The sequence below is a fragment of the Stylophora pistillata genome, chromosome 5, assembly GCF_964205215.1.
Source record: "Stylophora pistillata chromosome 5, jaStyPist1.2, whole genome shotgun sequence".
NCBI classification, from domain to species: Eukaryota; Metazoa; Cnidaria; class Anthozoa; order Scleractinia; family Pocilloporidae; genus Stylophora; species Stylophora pistillata.
The window spans coordinates 563,110-588,961 of NC_142523.1; the positions used below are offsets into that span (position 1 = coordinate 563,110).

Consider the following 25,852-nt stretch of genomic DNA (forward strand, 5'->3'; position numbering starts at 1 on the left):
ACAAGCACGTCTGACGTAATTAAATATGCATGGGACAGATGTTTACACGTAATTCCCATATTTAAAAGTTGTAGGAATTACGCTAGAGATTTTAGTCATTCTATAATCTGTTGTAATTATGATATTTCGGAGCCCCTTGAAATAAAATTTTCCTGCGGGCGCATCTCCCCTGACCACTCTAGTGGGTGGCACCCCTAGTGTTCGGTTATGTTATTCAGTTTCCTTTTTCTACTAAGTGAAAAATACACTTTACAGCCTGACTAAGCGCTGGAAAAAGAGAAAGGCCTTTATCTCAATTATGGTGTACTTAGAGTATTCTGAAATTTTTTTACAGCTTAATTCATCTATACAATTAGATATTTTGTTTTTCTTCTTTGAATCATCTAATTAAAAACTGATATTTATGAACAGAGGCAGCTGGTAAATAACCTGTATCTTGTTGGGATAGATGTGTGTTGGAAAAAATCACCTGAGGTGTCTGTATAAATATTGAAGCGCTCTCACATCGAGCAATCCTTTAAGCCTACGGTTGACAACAGGCTGAGGTCGCTTCAAAACATAACCAGACACTTACTGAGTAAGTCCATTAATGTTAAAATCGTCAGGTAAAGACAGAATTGTAAATTTAGACATAAACTAATAGAATTGAGTGTTTTTTTTTAAATTTCTTCTCTTAGATGTTTGTGTAGAAAGGAACCATACTAGAAAAAACAATTATTATGATGATATTCTTAATTCTATTTTGAAAATTTTGTAATTAGTTGCGTTTTGTCACGGAGAAATCCTTGAGTAGAATTAAGCCTTTTTCAGAATCACTAACGTTTCAAGTTACCTTTTCTTGTATTTCACTGCCTATCAATGCTGATATTTACTTATTAGGAAAATCTCACCTCTTGTTATTGACCACGCTTTTCATTCCAGGGCTTAAATTAACAAAAATATTTTCAGTTGCAAATGTTCTAGATTATTGCAACACATAATGATAAAAAATTTTACAAAGTGTGATTTAAATGAAAAAAACTAGCAAACTCATCATACCCCAGAATATAATTTTTTATTTCTTATCTGGTAGAAATTCAGCGCTCAGTTTTTGCATTTTAACTGTTTCCATGTACAGATTTTAATAAATAGTTTTAAGTATCCGCATCAAAAGAAATTTCTTAAGACATAAAACTGTAAAAACGAACGATAAAATCCGACGTTTCGGAATAGTCATGACTCCATTATCAAGGAAATTATAAAAGAGAGAAAATATAAACGATTTTCCTTGATAATGGAGTCATGGCTACTCCGAAACGTCGGAGTTTATCGTTCATTTTTACAGTTTTAAGTTTTAAGTATGAGAAAGATATACTTGGAGAAAAGAGAAAAAGAACTCCGTGTTCTCCCATTACGAGTGGAACCTACGACCTTCCGATGACTACTTTGCTCAGAAACCAATTAGGCCCATCGTCATAAACGTTTCTCATACTGCTAAGACAGGAATGAAGAGAAAAGCGTTTTCTATGGTCTTCAAAATTTTGAACAGTATTTCTTAGGCAGCTGATGTGCATTTGTTCGATATGCTTAACTTGTTTAACTCGTCTGAAGAAAGAATATTTTTTTGAAAGGAGCAACTTCTCTTAAATTTTCGATTATTCTTGGTTAATTTGAAATTTTTAGTCGTAATCTAGTTCGGCCATAAACAATCTCACGATATCTGATAAAAAATTTATGGTGTTCTCGTGTTAATTGGTTTTTTCCGAATGAATTGGAATTTGTATTTGATTTGGAATTGTGTATATAGGCGAGTGTTTGATTGATAATCATAGTAAAATGATAGTCATTTTGTTGCTAAATTCTCCGTCCCTGTCATTTCTTTAAATTACGATGTTAAAACTCTCAGCATCGTTTACGGATAAAAGTTTGCAATTCTGTGTGAAGAATTCCTCTCTTGTCACCATCTTTGTTGCCGCACAAATATTTACCCGGCGCCTAATGTCATGAATAAAGCACCAGTTGTTACACAAAATGAAAACAATGTTTAATAATATTCTGTCTTTTGCTAACCATACGGAGTGGTTTTTTATTATTAGTTTTGAATAATTTCTTGTAAGGCGAAGCTATGCAACGCGAACGAGGTTTCCTTTAGGTGAGGAAATTGAAAAGATAGGTTGAGAATGTAAAATGGTTGTATTTATACATGGCAATAATTCTCATCTACTGAAGAGAAGAGGGGAAGATGAACAATTTCTGTTTTTTTTTTGTTATTTTTGCTGAAAGAGATATTAAAAAAAAAATGGTGAGATAGTAAACGGGGAATCCTTAATTAAGTGAGATCTGATAAAGTGGTGGATGTTATGATAAGAGAGGTTTTTTAAATAAAGTGCAGTACTGTGTATAACGGTTTTGATGCGGATCATGGACTCTCAATTTTGATACTCGAAGGCCCGCACATGTAGCGTGACAGCCAATTTCGCCGCCATGAAGTTTGCAAATGTTAGGGGGGAAGCGATTTGGGAGCGATGTTTGACATGTTTCAAGACAACAGCTGTCAGTAACCAAAATGCAACTCGGGTCACCATTCTGTCTTACGAGCAGAATAATGGCTGCAAACAGTTGCTTTGTAATTTTTGATAACCTTGCATATAACTTTGCCTCTATACCATTATTGGTATTTCGAAGGCTGTCTGTGTCAGTCTTTGTAGATTGAAAGAGCTGTCCCTTTTTAAAGAAATAATTTGGATATATCAACAAAGTTGAAATGGTAAATTGGCCACCGTAACGATTACAAAAGCTGACGTTTCGAGCGTTAGCCCTTCGTCGTAGCGAATAGAGGAATTGTGGGTTGTGTGTGCTTTTAAAGGCAGAAAATGGAGCTACGTTATTGGTGGGAACATGGCAACGAGAAAAACAAGAATAAATTAGTGGAATGAAAAGCGTTCGTTGATCCCTGTGGATTTTAGACTGCCGGTTTGAAAGATGAGCTTTTGTTCAAGATTTTTACGGCTTTCCGTGCTACCTAAGTGTAGGGAAAGACCGCAGATTGCCATATGTTGCTTAGAATGATTAGGTAAATTAAAATGTCTAACGACTGGTTTCGATGTGTCCTTGTCATTCCTTTCCACGTCTCGAAAGTGTTCTCGGAATCGGTCACCTAGTCTTCTGCCTGTTTCGCCGATATATATCTTTTTGCAATAAGTGCAAGTTATGCAATAGATTACATTGGCGGAAGTGCACGTGAAGTGATCGGTGATCTTAATGGATCGTTTAGGTCCCGATATTTTATCAGTGTTGTGAATGAAAGGACACGTTTTGCATCGTGCACGAGCGCATTTAAAAGTGCCTGGTTGGTCATTAGACTGAAAAGAACTTCTGACCAAAAAATTGCCTACGTTTTTGTCGCGTTTGAATGAAATGAGCGGAGGCTGCGAAAAGATAGTGCTTGTCTCTGGATCGTTTTGAAGTAATTTAAAGCTTTTAAGAATGATGGATTTAACTGAGTGGTTGTGAGGGTGAAACGTGAGAGTGAATGGAATGCGGTCGGAATCTTCCTTATGCGACGTTTGAAGTGCTGAATGTCGACCAATAGGGACTTTAAGCAAACCACGACGGCTACGGCAACGAGAACGCGGAAAAAAAATAGATCTAATTGGCAGAACAATAGCCCAGCACGTGCATTTTAAAACTTTGTACATTTCATAGCCGTCCTTTCAAAACAACAACGTGAAATCACCCAAATTTGCGTCATTTACATTTGGAACTCAACGCTACTTTTATGCGTTATGTTGAGTTTGAGGTCTGGCGCCCTATGAGAAGGTAAACACATGCAGCCATTTTCGAAATTCTAACTAAAAGTAGAAACTCATTTTTTAATCGACGTCTTCCGTGGCGTTGCCGTCCTGACTGCTTAAAGTCCCTAATAAGTTGGGCGCGGTGGTAACCCGCTTGAACGACAGAAACAGGGTAACCACGTTTGTCGAAAAACTGGCACATTGACTCTGAATTGTGGTGGAAATCAGAGTCATCACTACATAAACGACGAAGTCTTAGAAACTGAGAAAAAGGAATGGAATTCTTAACGTGAGATGGATGCGAAGACGAATATAAGAAGTAATTATGCGAGTCTGTAGGTTTGTAATACACACTCAGTAGTGCATAAACCGTTACCTTCAATTGAAACTTTGATGTCTAAAAAGGATAAAGAAACCAGTCGTTAGACATTTTAATTTACCTAATCATTCTAAGCAACATATGGCAATCTGCGGTCTTTCCTTACACCTAGGTAGTACGGAAAGCCGTAAAAATCTTGAACAAAAGCTTATCTTTCAAGCCGGCAGTCTAAATCCCACAGGGATCAACGAACGCTTTTCATTCCACTAATTTATTCTTGTTTTTCTCGTTGCCATGTTCCCACCAATAACGTAGCTCCATTTTCTGCCTTTAAAAGCACACACAACCCACAATTCCTCTATTCGCTCCGGCTAACGCTCGAAACGTCAGCTTTTGTAATCGTTACGGTGGCCAATTTACCATTTCAACTTTGTTAATATATCCAAATTATTTCGTTACTCCCCCCGACGCAGCCCCAAACAGTTTCTTTGGAAACTATCAGCCTTTATCCTTTTTAAAGAAGCCATAAATTCGTTGCAAAATATTTCTAAAACATAATGAAGTAATGAATAGAGCCAAATAACAATACGAAATATCCTCTTTAGTTAACGCTTGCTTATCTTGGCGCTTGTTTCATATTAATGGTGTCTTTATTGTTTCAGATCTAATCCTCAAGAAAGGATTGTGGCAAGGTAATGTGTTGTTCAATGCAAACTTTATCTTGATTTTTAGTCTTTTAGGGAAAAAAAGTGTCACACTGCTATTACCATTATGATGAAGTTTTACAGTCGTTAAGGGTGTTTAATTTGGTTTGCATTTATTTTAGTTGCCATAAAAAGCTAAATGTCCATAATCTGTGGCAAAAAATCAGTTAAAAGTGTGAATTACTTATTCTTACTGGTCAGTGAGATGTTAATTTTACCTCGTTTCATTTCGAGAGCCTTTTGATTGAGTGTCGTAAAACCAAAATCATAGTAACCACATCAGCCAATCTGAGGAGAGGAAAATACCGTTAAGAGCCAATGAGAACTTAACGTAACACCGACCAAGCTACCTAAAGCGCGGGAAAATGCGTGCGACGAAGTGGTGTGAGTTTTCTGGACCAATCACAGAGTGAAGTAAAGCAAAAACAAAAGAAATCCCGGATTACTCTCGACTCACCATTGAAAATTGCTATAATGTTGTAGTTTAATAGATGTAGCCATAAAATTCTATACCGAAGGTTCAGTTTGGCAAAAGAAAAGGCTTTTCCATTATAGCTTCTCATTAGAAGAATAGCTGATATTTTAAGAACTCCTCGCTTTTATTATGTCAAGGTTAAGTATGGATTTTTCAGCTTAATGCGAGGTAAAGAAAAGTTCTTTCCATAAAAATGAGACTTATCTTAAATATTTCTCACTTACATTCCATTCCTTTTGATAACGGAGGTAGTGAAAATACTATTTTGATAACGAATTTTGAATCTTTGTTTTTTATTTAGTTTAAGCAGTTAAAGCCCAGTTGATGTCAGAAAAAGGAATCGGGATGTGCGCGACTTTCTTAGTTTTTCTAAGTATCATTCCCGCTTTGGTGGATTCTTTGTCAATTGTACAGGGATTCAAGGAAAAGCATTTTGAAGGCTTTGCAAGTAAATAAAATCTGCATTGTAACTAAGCCTGGAATAAGTAGTGATGTTGTTCGTTTTGTTCTCAGTTACATCTTATTTAGGATATTAATATTGTTCTGATCATCACCGTATTTAAAACATTGAAATTGTTTCAGTGGAACATAAGGGCTGAAGGTAGCCTGCAAACAGTTCCTCGTTACTTTAGCGCCTAACGATGCGCGTTTTTCGCGCGCGGGAAGACTTAAGACGAGTCGCCGAGGTTGGGGAGAAGTTTTCCTTGAGTCTGGTGCTATCAGTGCTAGACCTTTTGCAGATCCCTCGCCTCATATTTTCGAAGAAACGCTCCCGCTACAATTGATGGCCTCGTGAGCAGCCTGACGGAAAAATAAAATTTTAAGGTATTTGATATCTAATGTCAAACCACACTTCAGAAAGACGCTGGTTCAAGGCCAAATCTCGGGGGGGATTGTGCTGTACTACGTTGTGATGTCACTGGCTTTACCGAGAAAGCTACCGTTATCATTATGCGTATAGTACCCAAGAGTGACGTTACCCGCAGTGAGAATGCACAAATGAATTACTGGGGAACTGCGCGCGCCCGAAATATCTCGCTCAAAGAGCACATAGAGCGGAGACTCCGTACTCAGTAATTAATTCTGACTTCATTTTGCAGACCATTACCTTCAAGGCTACATAGCGCAAACCCATCAAGTGTCCACATCACTCGACTGTGCCTTTCACTGTATGACTGACTCGAGATGTCAGTCTTATAACTACCAAATGGAAGGAAAAACCAATCGTACCTGTGACATAAACAGCAAGAACAAAACTGGAGAACCAATAGCTCTCGTAAACAAAACGGGATTCATTTACTTTCAACCATATGAGGTATGGCCTTCTGGAAACATTGTTTCTTTGCGTTTAAGTCTACTCTTGGGTAAACCAAAGATTATTAAGGGAAACTGTTCACTTTTGCGAGAAAATTGAATCTACTTGGATGAGAGGGTCATATCCTAGACCAGTGACAGAGCGAAGAAAGGCAAAATCAGTGCATTCCCTCATACCTTTTACGGTCCAGTGAAACACGCTTATATCTATTGCAAAAGCTCTGTGTGATTAGTATAGAAAGCATGGCTTTGACAATGGCTGCGAAGGAGAGAAGCGTTTAACGTGAGCGTCAATAATTTGAAGTCTTGTCAATTAACAGGGACCACGGAGGGGACTGAAGGGGTTGGTATGGCTATAGCCCCACCACTTTTATTGCTGGAATTTATTTCTTAGGGCTCTAGTTGAGATAGACAGAATATGGATTTTACCACTTGAAAGTTATAAAAGGCGTCAAGCCAAAGACTCGGTAAAGCTGTACAAGATAAATGACGAACACTTCCTCAGCGTTTGTTTGTATTGGCCAGATTTTCTAGCCCTAGGCCTGCAACTTTAAAATGGCTCTCCGCGGTTCCTGATTAAACATTAAACCCCTAAGGGTATATAGCTTCTGACAGTATCATCCTTGAATCAGATTTAAAGGTCATGAAAAAAGAAAAAAAAAAAGAAAATGATTACCAATTTGAGTGGTTCCTGATTGTCAAAGAAGCTCTCCTTGTCAGTACCATAGAAAATATAAGGAGAATAGTATGAGGAATATGAATGCTTATTTCAGGGTGAAAATGGCTCAAAGCTAAAATTTGAAATAATCTATTTATTACCAACCTTGGCCTCTCTTTTTCGTTTTTGGTTTGTTACTATCATTTTCGTGTCTTTTTTTTTATTTTTTTAAATTTTTTCATCAGATAGATATTTTGTTTGTTTGTAATCTTTTGCCTTTTTCTTGGATTGAAGGTAACTTTTTTTCTCGTCATAGAAAAAAAATTTAAAATTTCGTAAGATTGTTGTATGCTGCTTCGAAAAAAAAGACGATGTTAAGACAGTAATGCTTAAAATTTTGATAATGATAATCATTATTTTAATTATGGCTTTTTTTTCGTTTTACTCGCAGCCTCATTCTCTTCAAGGTCCAGTCAAAGGTCAGCTATTTTAGAAGCTTTTTATTCTATGAGAACTTTCTAGTAGAATTGTATCCCATAAATCAGCAGTACGCGCGCTTTTTGTTATTTAATTGTAAATTTTTTAATATTCTCATTCAATTGAAGCACCCTACATTCATAAAAATATTATGTTGACCGACGAAAATCAGCTTTCGGCTAAATTTGGTTCAAGTTGAGCAGGGGAGCACCTGAAAATGAAGGAAATAAGTTTCAGATTTTCAGCAATTTTATTGAAAGTCACTCTGTTTAACAATATTATCGGCCAAGAGATTACGACCAGTTTATAATTTTATTGAAAGTAACTCTGTTTAACAATACTATCGACCAAGAGATTATGACCACTTTATAATCTCTTGTACCGCTTCAAGACAAACGACTGTTCGTGGCTCAGTTGGCGGTTTTAATAGTGTGACTTAACATGGACGTTTACCCGTGGGCCTAAACTGCAATTCCATGTAGGGCTATCAAGTGCTCATGCGCGCAATCAATCTTACTCTAATAAGCATCATATGATAAGCTGAATTACGCACGCAGATTGATTGGTTCTTACTCATGATCGATTAGAGGACGGGCTCACTGATGACGTCACCACTGAACTGCAATAGATTATAGGGGACGTCAAAATGTGGTAAGAAAATTAGTGACATATTCAACTGCGCCTCGTGTGCCATTTTTATATTCTCACCCCATTTTAACGTCATCTGTGTTCTGTTAGTGATCAAACGCACGGCAGCATGAAATCTATTTGTTGATTTTTGTCCTGTTTGATTTTGGTGTAGATTTTACTGCTAATTTTACCAATCTTGGAGCAAGCGGTCGCCTCGGTCCTTCATCAATCGGCAACCATTACAAAGGCCAAGGCCATGATGGTCATGTGACACTTGTGGCGGGAATCCAGCAGTGGCGTTTACCGTGCAATACCCGGTACAGAATCGAGGCAGTTGGCGCCACAGGTGGCTACGATACAACAAACGCCGGAAGATATCGCGGTTTTGGAGCACGGATTATTGGCACTTTTCAACTGAAAAAGGAAGAGACACTAAAAATTCTGGTAGGCCAAGAAGGGGGTCTAAATAGTGCTTTATCTTCCTCAGGAGGGGGAGGAGGTAGTTTTGTGGTACGTTCAGACAACACCCCTCTGATTATAGCTGGGGGAGGTGGAGGAAGGGAGTCACCGCAGTCCTCGAGAACAGAATGTCACGCTACCACAAGCACATCCGGGAATTCGGGATATTCAAACGGGTCACCCGGGTGGTCTGGAGGAAGTAACGGTGACGGAGCAAACACCGCTGACGGTGGTAACTCAGGTAAACTTGAGAATGTACATCAGTATAGCCTGTATATTTTAAGAGTTGTAAATTTTTTTACCGAAGTGGCTTTATGACCGGTCACATCTTAACTTCATTACATTCATACAAATTACTTGCTGCATTTTCATTTTGAGCGCAGCGACAGTGAAAATAGAATTATTTAAATAAATTGAAATAGACAAAGGAAGCAAAGGAGTCGTTTTATAGATCTTTTTTGTTTTGTTTTTTTTTAGAGATGCCTTTCATTATCAGTATCATTACCCCACACTTACGAAACGACAGACACTGTGATGGCCACGACGAAATGAAACGAGAACTTTGTTGTTAATTAGGGACTTTTCATGGTTTATCGCCGCACCTTTGGGGGATGGAGGACTTCGGGGGGGATCACATGGTTCCCGTGGAAAAGGAGGCGGGATCAGTTTTTGGGAGAACTGTAGAAAATTGACTGCTGTATAACTGCTAACGAGGGGTAAAGGGGCGGTCGTAAGACTATTACATAGCTTTTTGGAGGAGTCGAATAAATTATACCGCGATAGAACCAACATCCTCTAAACCGCCTACCTCCACCCCCTCCCCAAACAGACGTTAAAACAGGTCTTTTCTACGTTTTTCCACAGGGGGAGGAGGTGGAGGCTTTTTGACAAGCGGCCGAAGCTCAACTAACTTTGGTGGAAGCTATGGAACTGGAGGAGAGGGTGGAAAAGGTTTCCTTCAGGGTGGAGAGGGAGGTAGAGCAATGAGCAATAATGCCCATGGGGGATTTGGTGGCGGAGGAGGAGCGTACGGTAATGGAGGAGGTGCTGGAGGCGGAGGCGGCTACTCGGGGGGTGCTAGTGGGGATAACGCCTCAAATTCCTGTGGCGGTGGAGGTGGGTCATACAACTCTGGTGATGAGCAAAGCAACAGCTGTTGTTATAACGACAAGGGGCATGGGTTTGTGTTTGTCACGTGGTCTTGTTAAAGAAGCATCTTAACGTGTTTCATCATTACACATATAAATCATGCTTGACGTATTGTAAGTTTAATTAGTGCATGTGAAATAATGATTTTTTTACATGTGAACCGTGCATTGTTAATAAATCGTAGTGTTCGAAGTAATTTCATTATTGTCACTAAATATTAGTGTAACAGTATTGTAAATTAACAATGTAAAGTATTGTTCGTATTTTATGTAATGTTATCTTATGTAGGGCTTAGTAGTGCAAGTAATAACAATAATAATGATAATGATAATGATGATGATAATAATAATAACAGTAAAGTGCTTCTTTCCAAGGGAACTGCTACCCGCGTTGAAGAAACCTTAAGAGGAATTTTTTCAGTTTTAAAGTGAAAGGAAAATAAGAAAAAAAATTGTGAATGAGTTTCCTTCTTAGGGGCTACTATATAAAATCAGGAAATCTTTAACCTTTCACTTTATCATGGCTTTCTGTCTGTCCACCTCCACCTCTTTTTAGAATCATGACATCTAATGATGGAAACATGAGTTGGACGTTCACCCGGCCAATTTCACTTGGTGAGACTTGTAGTAAATCTCCCGTCTTTCAAAACGTTTCACTGTGGCAATGAAGGTAAAAGTAATGAAACCCCTCAGTTTTCATCCGGCAGTTATTGAATGTAAGTTAGCTTGTTACATAAGAACGTATCGATATCACATCAGATTACATACCGAATTGTATGTTGTTGTTCTTTTTCCCGATGAGTTCACTGTTGCTTTGGAAACAGGTTGTTTAAAGTATTTACCAACGAGTCAGTGGCAAGTACAAGTTGTTACTTGCAAAAGAGATTAGTTCCGTAATTGTAAATGCACTAAGAAGATGTAATAACAATGATGGATATTATGATATGCTGCTGTAAAATGTTAGCAACCGATGCAATAGCAATAAAAAAGGAGATCAACAGAAGTGTTACTATAATAACGTAAGCCATCATTTGCATTTCCTCGGAAATCATTCCTTGCTTTTAATTTTTTTGTCAGATTTTTTTTTAAACTCTGATATCCAGAAGAGAACTTATTTCTCATCAGTGGGAAGTTTACCAACCTAGCTGAGAAACCTAAACCAGTTTTCTGCCTCGAACACGGTCAGCTATCTCCGTTATAGCGATCCCGCCGTTACTTGAAGCTTACCTCAGTTGTCAGTTGTTTCCTTGTCTAAATCAAAAGCCTCAATTCCGCTGCTTCTAATAGAATCAGCTGCAATATCGCAATAACGGCTTCAAACTGTTAGAAGATACAAACTTGCAAAAAAGTATTACTATATACAAGAGGTCAGTTATCGAACCCGCAGGTAGCGTCTTTACTTGAATTAAAATGTATGGCTACTGAAACTTCAACACGGAGAAAGTGACAATTGCCATCAATTGGTCCATACAAATTTGCATACATTCTGCTACATGAGAACGCACCAACGACGCTTGATCGGCTATCGCGATCAATGATCGTTGCGAAATGTGAAATGATATCGAAGATCGATCTTATATCGATTCGCGATCCAAGGTCGTCAGTTCATTCGCATTTTACGATTGAACATTGATTGGTCCATGAACATGATCGACCGCCACGATGTTACATCGACGATCACGATCTAACATCGATCTAACATCGAGGGGAAGAATGAAAAGACTGTTGACGATCCTGTATCAATTCGGGATCTTAGGTCGTCAATTCGTTTACATTTTACGATTGTACATCGATTGGCCCATGAACCTGATCGGCCGCCACGATGTTAGATTGACGATTACAATCTATAATCGAGGCTAAGCATCAAAAGACTGTTGACGAGTTTGTATCAATTCGTCATCCAAGTTTGTCGTTTCATTTGCATTTCACGCGCTCGCACATCGATAAGTCAATGTACTTGATCACCCGCGCAACCACAAAAAAGATGCTGACCGAAGTTGCATTCGCCATCGCAATTTATAGTCATAGCGAAAGATGAATTACTTACTGACGACCTTAATAACAGATCATTAATAGAAAAGGCAGACAAAAAAATACGATTAAAAAAAAGTCTTGATAACGATACTCTTCAAAACGATTAAATTGAATTTCTATGAAACTGATGGTTCACAACACTTATACCTGTACAAAAAAAGTCTTTTCCAGACCATTTTCCATTTTTGTCACATCTCCTCACGACTGAACCAGTCACTTCAGATCCTTCCTTACAAAAGAACTTGCATTCTGTGTCATATAACATCTCTGTTTCGCTGGTGTTGCACCTTACCATTACACCACTGGTTGGCAGCGGGCAGGAGACAGCTAAAACAAGAGATAAATTTTACTTATTATCTCTTTGTAGGGCATTGAGGCGACTTTTGCGGGCTAAAGTAGAGACAGCCTTTAAGCCCGCTCGTGCGCAGCTTGCGTCATTGTTCAGACTATGTTGCTCTTATTTCTTAGTTTTAAATACCTCAAGCCACCCCATTGAAGTGATGATGATGGTTTTACAGTTTATATTCGCGGGAAAAAATATTTTTACGCCCTTCTAAAAGTTATTTTTACCTTCGCCGAGCAACTTGGACACTGAGGTCGGGCCTAAACACATTTCTGCCCCCGAGCAAAAACTCTATAGTTCTGACGACTTTTCCCGGCTTTCCAATTGAGTACGATTAAAACCCTTACAAAGACAAAAAGACATCTCAAGATAGATTGAGAATTCACGCCCGCGAGCAAAAACTCTGCAGTATTTACGCCTTTTCTTTCCCAGTTGACTGCGATTAAAACCCTTAAAAAGACAAAAATGTATCTCACGACAGAAAGAGAATTCAAAGTATTTGCTTTAACATTCACTTTTACAAACAAACTCCTGTCCACTCCAAGTGCCACCATTCTGACATTTCCTCCAATTAGAACCAGCAAATCTTACATAGCCATCATCACATGACAAGTGACATACTGCGCCATATTTCACTGTTTCAATCCCTGGACATCCCAGCTTTGTTCCGTACAAAGGTGCAGGTAGCACTGGACACCCTAAAAATGCAATTAAAAGTTTATTCCATTTATTCTGCCGGTTAATGTCTCCAAAGAAGCGACGTCAAACCCATAATTGTTCCAAAAAGGAAACTCTATCGGCATGTATTCATTTTGATATAGAAATAGCTATCGGCTTCGTTATTACCTACTTTCAAATAGTTAGTGATCCTTGTGAACCGATGCAGCCGAAATGACAAATCTAACATTTTATCAGTCGGTCGCACCCAACGCAAAAGAAGCTCACAAACGAATACGATAAACATATTTGGTATGCATCTAATCCCACTAAAATGTTTAGAATTTAAAATGAAATGCTAAGGAAAAGAGAAATGTAACAACTACCGCGAAAAAGAACTCTTATCCTCGGTTACCTGGCTTACCAACAGGCCTCACTCCTCCCCAGACTCCTCCGTTGGCACCCCGTAAGAGAGCCAGCAAGTGCGTGTTCGACTGAACACGCACGTGCTAAGGTTACGCTAAGGAATCTAGGTCAGACCAATTGCTTGACACAATGTTCAAATATTTACCACTATATTACATCCATCTGTCATTATTTAGGAACTGTAATTAATCACAGTCATCGATTTTTAAAATTTACTTCAAACAAGCATCGAAAGCTGATTGGTTATTTAGTCTCAGTAAGCTTTCTCATTGGCTGGGAAAATTGTGCTGGAGAGCAATAAAATGAAGATCAAACCAGATTGAAATGTGAGCAATGATTGCAAAATGGATGTAATAAACTTGTATTATTATATTGCAAACCTGGCGATACCAGGGAGCTGTCATAGGCAACGAGTCCCATAGTCTGGCCGAAACCAAATGTTAAAATGCTTTCAACTGATCCATTGGAGGCGTCGACTTTGTAAACCCAATTACGACCCCACTCAATGACGTATAAGTAAGACAAAATGAACGTAACTCCAATAAAGGGAGTTCCAGGTAGTCGCAAAAGCAAAGTCCTGTTGTTACCATCGTAATCAACGGATTCTACTGCATTTGTTCGTTCATCCACCCAAAAAACAAGCTTGTTTTGTCTGTCAAGAGTGATACCATCTGGCCATGTAATATTGGATGTTACCATAGCGACACGCTGTGTCCCGTTTAAAGTTGATTTCTCGACTCTCGGAGTATTTCCCCAAGCAGTCCAAAACATCAATCTACAGATCAAACACGAGATAACAGCGAGCATCAGCATTTATATTCTGTATGTTCTCTATAAATTACCGGAGGTGCTGGAAATGAGAATTTTCTCTTTGCTCGGTGATCATTTTCGTTTTTCTCGTGACCTTAAAGTGTGATTCGGGGGGTGACATTGTACGGCGAAACTAGAAGCTAATCATTCTTAGGAATCAAAGCGTTAAGCTACTACTAGATATTTTCTCTCATAGTTTCACGCATGCTCCATTTATGCATAAAGTTTGATCTTCGCCCACTACAGTTAGTTTTGAGAGCTCTAACAATTGCATTTCAACTGTTTTTGCAAAGAAGTAAACTTAAGTCAACCGCCTCCCGGTTAGCTCAATTGGTTAGAGCGCCGGATTGTGTTGTGCGGGAGGTCGAGGGTTCGAGCCCCGGCCGGACCAATACTCAGGGTCTTAAAATAACGGAGGAGAATCTACTATCTTTCTATAATATCAAGAAATGGATAGATATTCTAGTCTTCTCGGATAAGGACGAATAAACCGTGGGCCCCGTCTCCTGCAGGGTTAGGGGTAGGAGACGTTAATTTCCCACGCACGAGATTACTGTGCGGTGGATGTCCTCTGTAGGTGGTGATTACTGTGGGTGGGATGAGCGAGAAGGTGAGATCGTTACATGGACTGAAGCGGCTGTCAGAGGCGCCTGATAATGCTGAAGTCCGATCTCAACTTTATCATTGTAACGAAACACGTTTGTTGTTTAGAGCGCTTAATAAAAGACTTTTATAGACCTCCCATCTCTCCTCCCTTCCCCCTGTATTACACACCGAGTTATTATTATGAGCGGGTTCTACCACATTTAGATATTTACCCCTCTTGTACGTCGAGAACAATTCCTGTTGGCCTATCAAGCTCTGAGGAAAACATAATACGCTTATTATTTCCCTCGAAGTCTGATACCGATATCGTATCATTGGTTAAATCGGTCCAGTATAACCGCAATGAGTGCCAATCCACAGCTAATCCATCACAGTCCGTATTATTAAGGATAACTGCAATGTTTGTGCCGTCCATATTCGAGCGCTTGATGTTTCGTTCTGTTGCGTCACTCCAAAATATGTAGCCCAGGTTGTAATGAACGTCTATTGCTACACCATGTGATAGATTTGAAATGACTGTGAAACTTGAGTTCCTGACATAATCTAAAGCCAATATGCGGTCTTCAGTTGCGATCAAGAGACATGGAGCGTTGCACCGATGCTTCAGTTCTATGGAAAAGGAAATATGAACAATAAACAAACCTTGTATTGACATCTGAATACTGTACCGAGGAGGACGCTTCGCTTCAAGAACGCGGCTCGATCTAAACTTGCCTCGTGTGTTCACTCATCCGCTATTATCGCGTGGTCATCGGATGAAAATCGATAACAATCGACATCGAGTAATCATTTGTATTTTTCTAAACGATTTTACCATCGATAATCGACAAAACTGATTGATAGCATGGTTTTCGTTGACTGGTCTCTATTGGTGGCAAAGTTAATCCTGTTTCGCACCGCGCCAGCTATAAACATGCACAAGCTATATATCAATCGATTGCAATCAAACGATGAATATCTATCAATAATACTGAGGTGGCTTCTTCTTAATAGGTACTCAGAGCACTAATAACCCATAATGCATAGGCGCCAGTTTACTTAAAGATCAAAAGAGCTCTTTTGTTTCTTAATAATAGAGCAAGCAATTGGCGTCATAGTTTCGAAACCTAAAGAGAATAAAAAAAATAGAGATACCTAGTATATATGACATTGTACTTGTTCTAAACTTATTTTTGACGGAGACTACGTTTGCACAACATTACCCATGATCTGTTTAAGGCCAGTTTGGGAATCGCCAAAGTCGACCAAGACAGAATTTCTCCTTACAATATCAATACATTGTCAAGAATACAAGTGATGAGAATATAAAAAAATATCAAGCAGCAACCTATGGGTTGTATGGCAGAGAGTAAGGAGAATTGCTAATGAGATTTTGGGAGCTTAAGGATTCACGATATGCAAAACTTGAACAGCGGAAACTAACTTAGTGAACCGTAACCACAAAAACATGTTCAGTTATCACTGGTTTTTGTGTTTGGGTTTTCACTGAGTTATTACGATTTTATCATTTTCGAAAGACTTTGATATAGTATACGGTATCCTCATCCGAAATTCGTCGCTCTTCGGCTGTAATTAAATAGCGATAAACGGCAAAAGCGAAAGAAGTTAGCTTGCACTTTCGTAATATAACATAATTGAAAACCACACGAGTGAGTAAATAAAAACATGTAAGCCAAATGTTAAAATCACATTATTACTGTAGATCTAGAGGCCGTCTGATGTGCACTATTAAAATAAATCATTCATTGACCGACTAAAGACCTTTCGGTTAAGGATTCCTCGATTATCCTTCTAGTTTGAAAAGCTATGGCGAGGTTAAAGTGTTTCTACTTGGCTGCATGTCTTATTCAGAGCATTTGTATGAGTGTTCCCTGTGAGCCCATTAACAACTTCAGGCAGCGTCAGTTCTACGAACAACCCACACAGATCCACAAGGTTTGTGGAAAACTCCGGCGAGATCCAGAGCTATCCAGTATCGAACGAAAATTATTCTACAAATGCATAAGGGGTTACGTTTCTAGTGAAACTGTGGTGCTGTGTCGCCGGGTCGGGGTCTTAAAAGATCATTTGGCCGTCATCAACTAGGTTGATAATGTAAATTGGCAACCGTAAACGGTTTTTAAAGCTGACGTTTTCAGCGCTAGCCTTTCGCTAGAGCAAAGCGCTTGCGCGCGAAGCTATGGCTTTGGAAGCCTTTAACGATGACAAATATTTACATCATCGACTCAGTTGATAAAACCAAGGAGTGACCTACACGCTTACCTGTAGAGGAAGCCTCCTTGTAAAAAACATCGGGGGTTATTAAAATGAAGACTAAACTAAGAAGTATATAAGATCCTCTCATAGTTTCTGATTAAGTTTCTTATCGTTTGCTTGGTTTGAGGTGCAACCCGGTCTGATTGTTAATGCAATATGCCCGGTGAAGGTGTAGCCGGAGGGTCAAAAGGAGAGATTGATCTTCCGCAATTACGACCCGGAAGTTCTTCGTGAATAAGATTAGGGGTTATTTTTCTAGAATTGGAATATAAGAAAGGTTGGGGATAATCAAAGAGCTGAGACATGGTAGGCTAAGCATAAAACTTTCACGAAGAGTTTAAAAGCCAGCCTACAGTAAAAAGGTAGAAGTAATGCAAATGAGTATCGTCGAATATCGGGCTCAACCTCGTTCCCAGAGTCTCTCATCTTCCCGCCCCTCTCTCGCTCCAAGAGGCGGGAAGATGACCCTTGGAACGCGGTTGTAATCGGGCTTTGTTCTTCCGTGATATCGGAAATATATAGACAAAAAAATATCGCGTATTTCATGATAAATCGACAAAATATGGGGGCTTTCCTGTGATTTCTCGTTACAGCGATATCTCTTTGCAGCGATATTTCGTTCCAGCAATATCTCGTTTCAATCGGCGAAATATATCGTAGAGCTTGATATATCGCTTTAAAAAAATATCTTTTTTCGAAAAACAGAAGGGTTCATGGAGCCATCCAAGAATTCAAGGCGCGAAACGAGTGCATATACTGCTCTTTTTTTTTTTGGATGAGATCCAACTTTAAAACTTTAAACGACTTTAAAACATCTGTGATACTTCCGCTTTTGACACAATAGATCGTCTCTGATATTCTTAGTTTTGATTTGCCTCTTTGTTTTGTTCGTTTTGGTTTGATTTTGTTTGAATTATTATGATTTGATGGCGAGAAATTGTTTCTTAACCCTCCAATAATTCCACAGGAGCTTCATATTTTTAAGTTATTCTTTGATACAAAGCCCATGTGCGGAAAATTTTTCCTGACTCCAAAACGACGTCTCTTCTTCGAAACGCGGCGACTTAAAAAAAGACTGTTTACGTACCCAGACAGGGGGCGGCGATGGTCGTTATTTTGGTAGTAAAAACACTTGAAGGCCTGTACGTGTCAGGGAATTCTTGGGTTTCAGGTGACGTCACAAGCTTTGCTGAAGCTAGTGTCCGCCATGTTGGTGTCCCTCGGGTGTCAAATTTATGCATAATTAGTCGATTTCTATCGTGAAGCCCTCTCTCTTATCGCCGTATTATTTCGCCAACTACATGAATATCCAGAAAGAAAAAGGCGATAAAAGTATCTGGCATTCATCTTAAGGTATCCCAGTGCTCTCTGAGTATGCCGAAAGCTTAGAGAGTTGGAAGGAAAGATGTTTACAAAAGATCTCGGTCATCGCGGTTGACCCTGCAAGCGTAACAGCCGAGAAGTTCAGTCCAAAATGCTTGCCTCTTGTGGAAGTGTCGGATTTGCTGAGTTACCTCGTTCTTGAGACCAGCTTTTACACCAAGAAGCAGTTCAAGGCGTTCAAGAGTCTAGAGGCGTTTAATCAAATGGTGTCGGGATTTGGAACCTCAGTTGTAGGCAAAGTAATCGCCGGCAATTATGTCGTGAGAGCACGAGTTTGGCATTCACAGCATATGAATGATCCTTTTGTGAACATTTGGGTCATTTCCGAAAACAATGGGACTATTTTGTCTGCCCATTGCTTGGGATGCAAAGCTGGACTGGCTGAGTCATGCTCACATATCGCGATTGTTTTATTTTATATTAGAGGCAACTACTCGAATTCATGGCAAGCTCGCTGGGTGTCACGAAAACTCAGACACCGAAAACTCAGATCCCTCGAAGTGTTCTCCAAGCTTCCGAAGTGCTCCATAGTTCGATAGTGCATAGCATAAAGCATGAACCAATTGTTTTATAACATAACCGGTGGAATAATGCAACAAATCCGACGCGAAAAACGGACAACAATATCAAGAGTGATTCTTCAGTGAAGCGAATCGTGACGGCGCTGATGCCGAGTCTTCTTTCCCGTTGTTTTTCTCCGCTTTCTACCTCATTTAAGAACTCTAGCCCAAGGGTCGCAAAATTGTCTTCGTTTCGGGACTGGTGGGCCGAGTCTCTGTTTGTATCCATTATTATCGCGAAATATTTAAGAATTTTAACAGAGCGACAACAAGGATCTGTGCGACGAAGTACAAAAAAGTAAACAAATGTCCCTTTCGGCTCGTCAAAATCACGCCACATTTTAATACTTTGGTGTTGGAGCGAGCGCATTTGATCCAGTTAACTGTGAATGAAAGGCTCAAAATTAACGGGAAAAATGGAGGAAATTTAAGCAAAATGAAGTCTTGTGTCACTCTAAAATGTTTTAATGCTCAACCATCGGACGATTTTGCGAAACGTGCAACTTGCGGCCTTGTTTTTGCTGCTTCAGTTGGATCAAGACTCAAAACGTCAAAATACACGCGGCATTACCAGGAATGATCATGAGTCGAGTTTATCTCTTGAATTTTCGAGGGGTCTGAGTTTTCGGGGTCTGAGGTCTGAGTTTTCGGGGTGTGAGTTTTCGTGACACCCCAAGCTTGCTCGCACTCAGGTAAAATGCTCATGGATTTTGCCGACATATGTCAATGAAGTGCCGTATGCGAGGGCTAAAGACATCGATTTCTCATCGGCTAAGAAGCTCAAAGAAAAGCTCGACCAAAAAATCGAGGATCTACAACAGCCGCAAGCCTCGAACCATACAACAACTTCTAGTTCCTCCTGTCCTTCCCCTTGATTTGTAATGATCTTAGGTATAGCGCATTAGATCATATATCCAATGAATTTTGCACTATAGAAATAATAAAATTATTAAATTATTATACGAAAAAATCCTTAGTCTTTATGCTTTCCACTTTTGCTCGAACAGCCAACAACCATACATAAAACCATCCCTTCTTTCTCACATGAACTCTTCGTTAGATACGGTTTGTTTACGCTCGAGGGACACCAAGATGGCGGATAGTAACCGTTGCTAAGGTATTGGTCACGTGGGTGAAACCCAAGGATATTAGTTACGAGTAAAGCCATTAATTAAATGTCCTAGTAAATATTAACTATGTCACCAAATTGTAAAGGATTGCATTAGAGAGTGGGATATATTTCAGAAAAGTTTTAGCTGATTTACTGTATGAGGGATGTTGTAATTGCATGCGTTTATTCCGCCTAACAAGAAAGGGGAAACGTACTGTTGGGTATCAGAATTAAATATAGACATATAACAATAGTTTGATTTGGGATTTTAATGTACTCGTGATTGTGGGAAAATACTAGCTAGTATTACGCAAGGCGAACTATGAATACTGCAGGAGATTGAGGTTTAAGGTAGATTGTTAGAAAGTTTTAGCTGTTACAACGAGAGAATTATTGGAACGTTGGCGGTGTTCGTCAAAAATAAAGCTTTGGAAAAGAATATTGTTTACAGTCTTGCTGAGTTCGTATAGATTTCGCGACATGTACAAACACTTTGAGTGTATTAAATTTATAATGTTAATGTTACGCTCACATAGACTAAGGATCTGTAAGATACCCTCTAAGTGTAGATCATAAATTGATCCATTTAACCCCCCTGCGGGTAGAGCACGTAACAAATATCATCATTGAACAAGTCACGGCACGTTTGGAACTTGTTTGAATGTCTGTCCAGTGTGCCGAAGTGAGAATCATACCGTAAATGCTCACTGAACAATGTTAGTAGTTCCTTTCGATAAGGCTGTGATGGTAACCGCAAAGGTTTCCTGAGCAAAAGGATTTCAGAGGGCGCTTCACTTGAAAATGATCCGCGTGCCTACACCTTAACTCTCGTTTCCATTGATCGTAATCAAATGCTGCAGTGACTTTCTATTGGGAACTGATAAAGTTAATGCTTACCCGTAGATGCAGATACCATGTGAAAGAAGATTAGATTGAAGAGGGCACTGAGAAGCTTAATAGCTTTCATTGTTACTTTCCTTTAAATCTAAATGATTTCTCCCTCTCTTCTATGGGAAAGAATTGCCGCATTCCAGGTCTCAGTTAAAGGGTATGTCTAACGCTCAGTTCGCGTTCTCAAGTCGGACGTACTTACGTGACAAGTTGCTATCCAGAGTGCGTGACTGCAAAAGGCAACGCTCGCAGGGATTTTTGGTCACGTACCGTTTTTTATAACGTGAGGTAATCACAATTTAATAGACACCATTTTTCCCCGGCTGTATCCTGCAAGTTTTAGATAACTTGTAGGCTCTCCTCGACGAGACCACAATCTGGTGCAATTTGTTTCAGCGGCGAATGACGTTATCCAGCGGATAGGTCACTATCCAGCGAATGGGTCAGACAGGTCACTATTCAGCGAATAGTGACAGAATACAATAACTAATACAGAATACAATATCTAAAACAACTTCCATTTACCTGCGTCATTATCAAGCCCTCTAATCTTTGTTAGGTTAAGGGTGTTGAATAAGAAATTAAGAATCGTGAATTAGAAAATGAAGGTATCTGAAGTTAACAGAGAAAGTAACCTTGTGTGGGAAATGGTTTCGATAAAATAGGAGGCGAGTCCAGTAGGTGGGGGAGGGGGGTACTTGGGCCAAGTTTTGCTAGGTCTGTGTTGCTTGCCTTCCAGAACCCCTCACCAATTGTAGTCTATTCTGTGGCCAATTATAAGTACCATCTTGGTCCCTTTTGGGAAAATGTAATTTTCGTGATCCCAGCTTTGTCAAGAACGGAATATAACGCGAACTGATTGTTAGACATTAAAACCACAGCTTGTAATACGGCGACAAATTTTTAACCGCTAATCTTCCCTTTTTTAAATCCCTGCCTACTAGATTTTTCTTACCCTCAAAGTCCTGAAAAAAGTGCCAAACCATTGTAGAAACTCTACTGAAAAAACAAACCCGTTATATTCAACCCAGTCGTGACAATGCGACTCTGTCCAGCCCACACATCTCCATCAATCTATCATCAGGAAGTACCCCCACCCTCCCCACCCAAGCGAGTTTAGATAGGCGAGTTTGACTGATAGATAAAGGGTGAAAGTTTCTAAAGAAACTGTGGTGACTGAGTTTGAGTGATAACTAATTTCCGGTTAACGTACAACGTACAACATGTTCAGCTTGATTATTCATCCAATCCACGGTCTTAGTAATAAAATGCCTTTAGTAATTCGAATTGTATTCAATCTTTGTAATAGTTGCAGTATTTAACATATAATTTTCTTTTCTGTCTTGTGGCTTGCCTTACAAATTTTGCGTGATTCTAAAAAAGTTTGTTCATTTCGCTCAATTAGATACAGTTAGTAATTCTTGTTAATCTGCTGCTACTGGCATCCTTCAAACCTACCTAATTTTACATCTATTATTTTTAAGCCACTGATTACAAAGTTACATCCCCGTTATATAACCTTTTTTCTTCAGTTTATCTCTGACTTTTTTAATTTGTTTATTCCTGAAACTTGACGGATGCTTAAATCTAAGAGTTCTGTACGAACATTTGTAGGAGATAAACTACGTAGGAACCGATAAGGCAATAATTTAATAGGAATGAATATAAGCTATTGTTTAACCTAAGCCATAAGTGGTGCTAAGAAATTTCATTTTCACAGTGCGAATATCACCTGGCTTATAATAATTCTGAGCTTAAATAAGTGTCGATATCAGAGGTAAATAAGTGTCGATATCACAGCAAATATCTGAAGTTCACTCCGTTTTACGATCTAATTTCAAATTCTAAGCCAATGTCTTTGTTTATTGCATCAGTTTTGTAGCAAATTATCTAACTTAATCAAAAAGGAAAAAAAATTTGCCGACATCTTCTGGTGAAATTGTTACCGAAAAAAAACTCACGTACGAAGATCTAAATCCTTATCGGCAGCTGATTTCGGAAACCTTTGAAATAGAGAGCTGCTTTTCACACTTAGGTCTCTGAACTCAAAATTCATAACAAAAGAATTACATGTCAGTTCTTAGTTACACGTCGCTCTATACCACCAATTATAATATCAGGCGACGTTAATCGCTAAAATCCTCCAACCTGACACTGAATTACGTGTTAATTTATCTCAATACAGTCATAATATCGCATATACCCTGAACTGCATCCTACGATTGCAGAGGGTATTAGTTAGGCTGGCGAATTTATTTGGCTTTGCAGGTTTTTAAAATCTCGGTCTAGACAACAGACTTGAGTCGAAGGTGAGTATTGAAATGCATAATTTGCCATTTCGGTTTCAGAAATTTCGTTATTCGATAATTTTTATTCCAAGAACTGAAATAATGTGCGTCGAGTTAACCACTGATAAAAATTGCAAGTTACACGATCCAGTTTATTTTACTCATTTGTTTGAGTTTGTTTTTTTATTTAACACTGGTTTCTTCAAGAAATGAAATGTGAAATTTTTAAATTGTCTCTCATCGGCGCCGGCCTCCCTGGGTATCATGTCCTCAAACTTGAGATGAATCGCACAAAAAAAAAATATATATATATATTCCTAGCAAAACATGAAGTCATCTTGTTAAAAATAGGTTAACACTTTCATGCTTGTCTCTCAAGTCGTTTTTCAGTCTTTAAACCTCAAGCACAACAATCTTTTTAATAATAACATCTAGGTTTTTTTCGAGTTAAATTTTGCTTTCTCTTGTTCTCCGCGGTCACTGAGTTGATTTATTTACAGTTGTGATCAACGGAAAGTGCTGACTCAAATGAAGACAAAAGATGGAATAGAAGCTGATATTTTAGAGTAAATATTCTTATTTTGCGAATAATTCAAGTTTACCTTTGTTATAAGTTAACTCGCGCTCCAATTGCGCTCGTCTCTAAGTGAAATCTATGCTTTTGTTAAACCATAAAGTCAAAATTAGTCCAGAAAAAGGAACCAGCCCGATCATAATCTTTGATGAAGGTTATTCCCCATGAAACATTATTGTTTTTCGTTATGGTGTTTTCCAATATTTTGTTACATTGTTGTCAAAACACAATATCAAGTCCTCTTTAATCACAGTGGCATAATTAGGCGGTTCTGGATCTTTCAAGTTGATATTCAGCCAGAAAAATTTCTCATTCATTACGGCTGTCCTTCATAATGGGACTTGCTCATTTTATTTTCCTTAATTCTGATTGGCTATCATGGTGTGAAGTCATCAAGATTTCGTGGGTCTGTCTGTCTTTCGTAACATTACCATGGCAACCGAAACGAAAATACATTACTAAAAAATCAATCGTTTGTGCAACAAATTACACCATGTTCAAGCTACGTTACGAGAGCTAAAGATCGGTTTGTTGACTTAGAGGTTTGCATACACGCTCAGCCATAGAATTGTTCTTTATATCATATGCATTTTTCAAATAGAACAGATAGAACACACTCGCATGTCACCTTTTGTGAGAAAGAAAAAGCCATAGGCGAGTGTTTTATCGAGTAAATCGCATTATGTATTTACAGTTGATTTATTCCAAATTTCAGCAGGTGTCTCAAATTAGGTTTACTGAACTCTGTGAATATTTGCAGTCAGCAAAATTTCAAAACTTAATTCAAAGTTGTTTTCTAACCGCTAATTTCGTAGTATGCACATTTTCAATTTTTTTCAACTGCATTCTCCTTGTGCAATATTCAACCCTGAGAACCGTACTTAACTTAAAAACCGACCCTATAAGGGACCCATCTAAAAAATGGACGCCAAAAATCAAAAGAACTTTGCCATATTGCGGCGGTTGTCGCAATATGGCTGACACCATACCTGTAAACGTTACCTGGTTCAGGCGCGGATGAAAGAAATTGACGAGATTAAAGAAAAGCAAAGGCATCTGATCAAAAGCCTCGAGTTCGCTCACAAGTCTGTTGAAACTCTAGCTGTTCGAGTTGAAGCTCAAGCCACGGACGATCTCCGAGCTGGAGAAAGTTGTGAACAACCTGACAAAAAAAAAACCCCAACTATTATCAGCTATGCAGCTACCAGCCATGTAGCTATGTTATATAGCTATATAGTTATATAGCTATATGGTGTATAAACTATATAGTTATACCGCTACATAGCTATCAGCTATACTGCTTTTTTCAGCGACCTTGCAAGTAAGAAAGCAGATTTCGGTATCCTCTTCAATCAAAACTTTACCCTCAAGGTTTTCAGGCCTTATCACAGATATGTGATAAGGAAGGAAGGTACATTATTACTGATGTAGAAGTCAAAGATCTAGTCTTAATGATCTGCAATATTTATGCTGCTGACAAAGACGACCATATTTCTACCAAAATGTACGTGAAAAAATGATAACGTGTGGTATGAAGAAAACTATTCTTATGGGAGATTTTAATCTTGTTATGGATGTCACCAAGGACAAAAAGGGTGGGAAATTAACGACGCACCGAAACTCCTTAAAAGTGATTCAAAATCTCGGGATAATCTTGATCTTACCTATCTATAGGGGGACCTAAACACAGAGAGGAGAAGATACACATGGAGACAAAACAAGCCTGACATACATTGTTAGTTAGATTTTTTCCTTGTTAGTGTGATTCTCGCCGGATGAATTTTAAAAGCTGACATCCTCCCGGCTACAAAACAGACAAATCTTTGTGCAACATCTCTACTAATTACCAGACACATCCCACAGGACCAGACCTTTGTAAATTAAAAACATCACTTTGGGTGGAAATAGATTACGTAAACAACATTAAATCTACAATCCTTGAAAAGGTCAACCAAT

At 38.8% G+C, this 25,852-nt stretch overlaps 2 protein-coding genes across 7 annotated transcripts; one reads left to right on the forward strand and one right to left on the reverse strand.

Moving 5' to 3' along the window:
• The first annotated feature begins 449 nt into the window (after nucleotides 1–449).
• LOC111338894 (uncharacterized) lies at nucleotides 450–10,017 on the forward strand. 3 transcript variants are annotated; one of them, XM_088760450.1, is made up of 7 exons: nucleotides 450–577; nucleotides 4,755–4,784; nucleotides 5,573–5,719; nucleotides 6,372–6,586; nucleotides 7,695–7,722; nucleotides 8,523–9,050; nucleotides 9,674–10,017. In XM_088760450.1, exons 3-7 carry the CDS (start codon nucleotides 5,596–5,598, stop codon nucleotides 10,015–10,017), a joined length of 1,239 nt encoding a protein of 412 aa, XP_088616576.1. In that variant the 5' UTR covers nucleotides 450–577; nucleotides 4,755–4,784; nucleotides 5,573–5,595. The 3 variants fall into 3 exon arrangements, with proteins under 3 accessions (XP_088616576.1, XP_088616575.1, XP_088616577.1); XM_088760449.1 differs by having other exon boundaries at nucleotides 472–605; nucleotides 5,582–5,719; XM_088760451.1 differs by having other exon boundaries at nucleotides 500–605.
• LOC148729732 (low-density lipoprotein receptor-related protein 5-like protein) lies at nucleotides 7,418–25,239 on the reverse strand. 4 transcript variants are annotated; one of them, XR_016001396.1, is made up of 8 exons: nucleotides 17,096–17,251; nucleotides 15,046–15,442; nucleotides 13,798–14,192; nucleotides 12,850–13,032; nucleotides 12,139–12,318; nucleotides 11,185–11,250; nucleotides 8,429–10,865; nucleotides 7,418–7,931 (listed from the first exon to the last, which is right to left on the reverse strand). XR_016001396.1 is itself a non-coding variant. In XM_088760448.1 (8 exons), exons 3-7 carry the CDS (start codon nucleotides 15,246–15,248, stop codon nucleotides 11,186–11,188), a joined length of 1,026 nt encoding a protein of 341 aa, XP_088616574.1. In that variant the 5' UTR covers nucleotides 15,249–15,442; nucleotides 24,899–25,058; nucleotides 25,172–25,239; the 3' UTR covers nucleotides 10,524–10,865; nucleotide 11,185. The 4 variants fall into 4 exon arrangements, 3 of the variants coding, with proteins under 3 accessions (XP_088616574.1, XP_088616573.1, XP_088616572.1); XM_088760448.1 differs by lacking the exons at nucleotides 7,418–7,931; nucleotides 17,096–17,251 and adding exons at nucleotides 24,899–25,058; nucleotides 25,172–25,239 and having other exon boundaries at nucleotides 10,524–10,865; XM_088760447.1 differs by lacking the exons at nucleotides 7,418–7,931; nucleotides 17,096–17,251 and adding an exon at nucleotides 21,041–21,384 and having other exon boundaries at nucleotides 10,524–10,865.
• Nucleotides 25,240–25,852: the final 613 nt, after the last annotated feature.